This window comes from Echiichthys vipera (genome assembly GCF_963691815.1).
Source record: "Echiichthys vipera genome assembly, chromosome: 2".
NCBI lineage: Eukaryota > Metazoa > Chordata > Actinopteri > Perciformes > Trachinidae > Echiichthys > Echiichthys vipera.
This window is the reverse complement of record NC_139827.1, coordinates 1,206,274-1,212,262: the sequence shown is the minus strand read 5'-3', so window position 1 is coordinate 1,212,262 and position 5,989 is coordinate 1,206,274. Positions and strand designations below refer to the sequence as shown.

General features: G+C 51.9%; 1 protein-coding gene across 1 annotated transcript; it reads left to right on the top strand.

Annotated features, from left to right (window-relative positions):
* The first annotated feature begins 539 nt into the window (after positions 1-539).
* LOC310960942 (interferon regulatory factor 2-binding protein 2-B-like) lies at positions 540-3,183 on the top strand. The gene is made up of 2 exons (XM_083932828.1): positions 540-1,532; positions 1,902-3,183. Exons 1-2 carry the CDS (start codon positions 695-697, stop codon positions 2,651-2,653), a joined length of 1,590 nt encoding a protein of 529 aa, XP_083788954.1. The 5' UTR covers positions 540-694; the 3' UTR covers positions 2,654-3,183.
* The last annotated feature ends 2,806 nt before the right edge of the window (positions 3,184-5,989 follow it).

The window sequence follows — 5,989 nt, the reverse complement described above, 5'->3', positions numbered from 1 at the left end:
AAACTAATAAATAAATAAAATAAATTATTATAAAATGTGTTGTTTGTGCAAATAATGCTAATAATGAATTAAATAAATAAATAATAAATGAATAAATAAATACAAATATTTTGTTTTCTTTTTCTATTGAACAATTTAAATGCAGAAAAATACAAAGTTCACAATAAGCAGCACATCTGTGTGACATTATAAACAAAGTACAACAAAAACCTGACAAACAAATAAATAATACCAACCAAACTTTATTAAATAAATAGAAAGATGAAAAAACAAGAATAAGTAAATAAAGTGTTGTTTTGGTCGCAGTAAACTGCTCAGAGTGACGCGTCCTGTCCGCGCAGGCGCAGTCAGAGACGATCTTTGTCCGTTCAGCGCCTCAGACAGAGCACAGCCGCGCATGCGCCCGAGGGGTCATCGAAGAATCCAGTAAACAGAAGCCCGGAGCGCGAGCCGAGGAGTGTCGGCGCTGACGTCACGGCCCACACTGAGAGCTCGAGACGAATCTGTGAGCGCGAGCTTCAGACGGAGGCGCGCGCCGAGGCAACGGACACGACAGCGATGAGCTCCGGTCGGTGAATCCGAGGTTCGGACCCAAAATCCGGCGTTTTTATCCCGACTCTCGGTTGTTTTTCTGCTTCTTTTTCTTCCCGCGGACATTTTGGAGCAGGCCCGGTGTCCTCCCCGCGGTTCCGACATGTCCTCCGCGGCGGTGGCTGCCTCCAGACGGCAGTCCTGTTACCTGTGCGACCTGCCCCGCATGCCCTGGGCGATGATCTGGGACTTCACGGAGCCCGTGTGCCGCGGCTGCGTCAACTACGAGGGCGCGGACCGGGTCGAGTTCGTCATCGACACCGCCCGGCAGCTGAAGCGGGCACACGGCTTCCAGGACGGCCGCTCTCCGGGCCCGGGGGGGAAGTCCCACCACCACCACCACCAGCACCACCACCACCAACAACACCACCACCACGCCGGGAAGGAGGTGAACCACTCGGCTGCTTCGGGAGGAGACCCGGGCTCCCGTCACCCACCGCAGCCGTTGGATCGATACCCGCTATGTGAGCGGCCGCCCCGGCTGGGAGGACCGGAGTACCAGGGGGGGAGGCAGGCGAACGGGCTCTCTTTACCGAACGGGTTTCCCAAACCGGACGAGCCCCCGGAGCTGAACCGCCAGAGCCCGAACCCCCGCAGGACTAGCACGGTTCCTCCCAACCTGGTGCCGCTGGTGAACGGCGGCATAGCGGCCATACACCCGCTGAACGGCCGCCCGGCGCAGATGAGCCTGGCCGGGGTTCTGTCCGCGGCCGGGCCCGGGGGGGAGCACCAGCACGGGAAGAGAGCGGAGGAGCTGAAGGACAAACACAGGCCGGACAGCCTGGCGGACATGTCGGACAGCCACAGGGACTGGCTGGGCAAAGGGAAGACGGTGCGGGACCTGATGGCGCTGCACACTTTCGACAGCAGGTTCAAGAAGGAGCACGCGGCCATGCAGCGCGTGATGGGCTACGACACGAGCGCCACTTCGTCAAAAACAGGTGGGACTATTTTATTATTATTATTTTATTATTATTATTGTTATTATTGTTTTCCGCCCTGCAGCTCTGGGGCTGAGAGTCTGCAGCCACGAGGAAACAGGAACCGGAACTATGCGTCAGCACAATTTCACACACGCTGCTGATGACGCACCCGTTCACCTCTGTGTGCACGCGACATAAACAAAGTGTGTGTGTGTGTGTGTGTGTGTGTGTGTGTGTGTGTGTGTGTGTGTGTGTGTGTGTGTGTGTGTGTGTGTGGGGGTGTGTGTGTGTGTGTGTGTGTGTGTGTGTGTGTGTGTGTGTGTGTGTGGGGGGGGGGGTGTGTGTGTGTGTGTGTGTGTGTGTGTGTGTGTGTGTGTGTGTCCACAGACCGGGGGAAGCACCCGCGGAGCATGAAGAGGAAGGCGTCCCCGGAGCCAGACGGCGAGGGCAGCGCCCCAAAGATGAACGGCGGCGGCGAGGGCCAGCCGTGGCTCTCCTCTCCCTCCGAGGTCCTGAAGATGCCCCCATCCTCCCTGCCGGGCTTCTCCGCCGCCCCCTCTTCCACCATCTCCCCCCACTCCCGCACGACGCCCCCCGAGGCCGCCACAGCTCAGAACGGCCAGTCCCCCATGGCGGCTCTCATCCTCGCCACCGATAACGCGGGCAGCACGGGTTCACCGAAGGACGCCAACCAGGTACACTCCACCACGGCGGGCGCGCGGCGGAACAGCGGCAGCCCCCTGTCACCGTCCTCCGCCTCACAGAGGAGGTTGGCGCAGAGGGAGGGGCCCCTGAGCGGCTCCACCCCGCCCGGGGCCGCCGATTCCCACGCTCCGCCGCTGCAGAGCACCCCGGACTCTTCGGTGCCGCCCGGCAGTGTGCCGCTGTGCTGCACGCTGTGCCACGAGCGGCTGGAGGACACACACTTCGTCCAGTGCCCGTCGGTGCCGTCGCACAAGTTCTGCTTCCCGTGCTCCAGGGAGAGCATCAAGCAGCAGGGCGCCACCGGCGAGGTGTACTGCCCCAGCGGGGAGCGCTGCCCGCTGGTGGGCTCCAACGTGCCCTGGGCCTTCATGCAGGGGGAAATAGCCACCATCTTGGCGGGGGACATAAAGGTAAAAAAGGAGAGGGACCCGTGAAAACGTGCGGCGGCTGTTTGGACTCTTTTGTAATCTATGGCAACAGCAGCGGGACAAACAGACGCTGAGGACGTGAACGTACTGGACACAAGGGACGAGCGTGCGCCGTAAACGTGGCTGTACCTTTTTTTTTTTTTTCAGTTCTTTGTGTTTCTATACTTTTGAAGATGAAGGTATGTACGCGTCCCCACGGGCGCTCCACCACGGGCGCTCCACCACGGGCGCCCCACCACGGGCGCTCCACCACGGGCGCTCCACCACGGGCGCTCCACCACGGGCGCTCCACCACGGGCGCTCCACCACACGTTTCTGTTCAGGTGGCGCTCCGGCGTAAAATCATCCTAGGGTCGTTTTCTGCAGACGCACCTAAAAACACAGATATAGACCGATACAGATAAAAACACAGATATAGACCGATACAGATAAAAACACAGATATAGACCGATACAGATAAAAACACAGATATAGACCGATACAGATAAACACACAGATATAGACCGATACAGATAAAAACACAGATATAGACCGATACAGATAAACACACAGATATAGACCGATACAGATAAAAACACAGATATAGACCGATACAGATAAAAACACAGATATAGACCGATACAGATAAAAACACAGATATAGACCGATACAGATAAACACACAGATATAGACCGATACAGATAAAAACACAGATATAGACCGATACAGATAAAAACACAGATATAGACCGATACAGATAAAAACACAGATATAGACCGATACAGATAAAAACACAGATATAGACCGATACAGATAAAAACACAGATATAGACCGATACAGATAAACACACAGATATAGACCGATACAGATAAAAACACAGATATAGACCGATACAGATAAAAACACAGATATAGACCGATACAGATAAAAACACAGATATAGACCGATACAGATAAAAACACAGATATAGACCGACACAGATAAAAACACAGATATAGGCCGATACAGATAAAAACACAGATATAGGCCGATACAGATAAAACCACAGATATAGACCGATACAGATAAACACACAGATATAGACCGATACAGATAAAAACACAGATATAGACCGATACAGATGCACCTAAAAACACAGATATAGACCGATACAGATAAACACACAGATATAGACCGATACAGATAAAAACACAGATATAGACCGATACAGATAAAAACACAGATATAGACCGATACAGATAAAAACACAGATATAGACCGATACAGATAAACACACAGATATAGACCGATACAGATAAAAACACAGATATAGACCGATACAGATAAAAACACAGATATAGACCGATACAGATAAAAACACAGATATAGACCGATACAGATAAAAACACAGATATAGACCGATACAGATGAAAACACAGATATAGACCGATACAGATAAAAACACAGATATAGACCGATACAGATAAAAACACAGATATAGACCGATACAGATAAACACACAGATATAGACCGATACAGATAAAAACACAGATATAGACCGATGCAGATAAAAACACAGATATAGACCGATACAGATAAAAACACAGATATAGACCGATACAGATGAAAACACAGATATAGACCGATACAGATACAAACACAGATATAGACCGATACAGATAAACACACAGATATAGACCGATACAGATAAAAACACAGATATAGACCGATACAGATAAAAACACAGATATAGACCGATACAGATAAAAACACAGATATAGGCCGATACAGGTAAAAACACAGATATAGACCGATACAGATAAAAACACAGATATAGGCCGATACAGATAAAAACACAGATATAGACCGATACAGATGAAAACACAGATATAGACCGATACAGATAAAAACACAGATATAGGCCGATACAGACCCCGGGGTGATTTGACGGCGGCGGTCCACTCTAAGTTTGTTGGCGTCGGCGTTCGAATGTGACTAAACCCATTGAAATGCTTCAGCTGTACATGTTTGCACTTGTTCTAGAGATGAAAACTTGCCAAATACAGTTTCAGACCTTGTCGTAACACGTCCAGTGTCTCTGTGGTTCATATTTAACTCCAGTATCTAACTTTGGGACGTTGACGCGGCGCGTTTTTAACGTGAAAACCGGGAAAAAACAACATTTGAAACGTCTGAAATGTGACAAAACAGCGTTTAACTTTAATAACAAAGACGTTTTACAGCTCGCTCTCTAACGAAACACTGAACTGGAGGTTGTTTTGAATAAAAAGGGCATTAAAGTGAGTAAATGCACGTATTTCTGTGCGTTTAGGATGTTTTTAAACTGCAGAAGAAGAAACAACTTCCTGTTTCCAAAGTCAGGATGTTGTTGTCCTAAGTTAACGACATCATGGCGTCCTCAGCCTTAACCGGCGAGGCCGTGACTCCGACAGACACCACGGTTGTGACTCAGCCGTGATGCAACACCTCCGACAGGAAGGAGCCGGCCCCGGGGGGAGGGGGGGGAGCGGGTGGAGGAGGGGGCGGAGAAGTGTGTTGCATAAACGTTCTGTACAGTAAATCACACACGCCGGCGCCCCCGGGGCCGCTCGCTCGCTGCTCCCTCGCTGCTCGGCCTTGTGCCCCTGCGAGCGCCTGGAGATAACGAGGGGGTCTAAAAATAGTCTGCGGTGGAAAGTGGCGCCCGGCGAGGCGTTGGTTGATGCCTGGATGTCGGTTTTCCTGCTCTTTTTTTTTTTTATTTGAATCCTGGCGTTGGATCGGCGCCCGTTGATCCCACGCCACGGTTCCACTGAAGGAGGAGGACGTGAGGTCATGAGTGAGGCAGCGCCTGGCGCTCCGCCGGGACTGTTAACGAGGGGAGCGGAGGTTTTTCCACATAACCGGCTCCGTCACGCTCACGGAGGCGCCCCCGGGGGCAGTTTGGGCGCCGCTGAGGGGACGCACGGATCCAAACAGCTGTGGATCCTCTCGCTTTTCTCCCGTTCGGCTCCTTTTTCTACTTTTCTTCTTCTGTTGTTGTGAAGTTTAAACTCGTTCTCCCGTGGATGTTCCCGTCGCCGTCACGTTCGGCCGCCTTTTCACTTCACCGGGCGGAGGGGCCCCCGGTGGAGGGGCCCCCGCCGCTCGCTCAGGGGTCACGTGCTCTGCGGTGGAATTCCTGAGTCACCCCCCCCCCCCCCCCCTCCTCGTCCTCGCCGCTGCAACAACACGCCGTCCTCTGTTCCAGGTCGATCACACAGCGAGCGGATGAATGGGGCCCTGTGTGTGTGTGTGTGTGTGTGTGTGTGTGTGTGTGTGTGTGTGTGTGTGTGTGTGTGTGTGTGTGTGTGTGTGTGTGTGTGTGTGTGTGTGTGTGTGTG

Excerpts from the sequence above, each read along its gene's own strand:
- LOC310960942 (XM_083932828.1), top strand. The coding sequence starts at position 695 with ATGTCCTCCGCGGCGGTGGCTGCCTCCAGACGGCAGTCCTGTTACCTG. Across the intron at positions 1,533-1,901 it reads CGCCACTTCGTCAAAAACAG|ACCGGGGGAAGCACCCGCGG; the intron begins GTGGGACTATTT and ends GTGTGTCCACAG.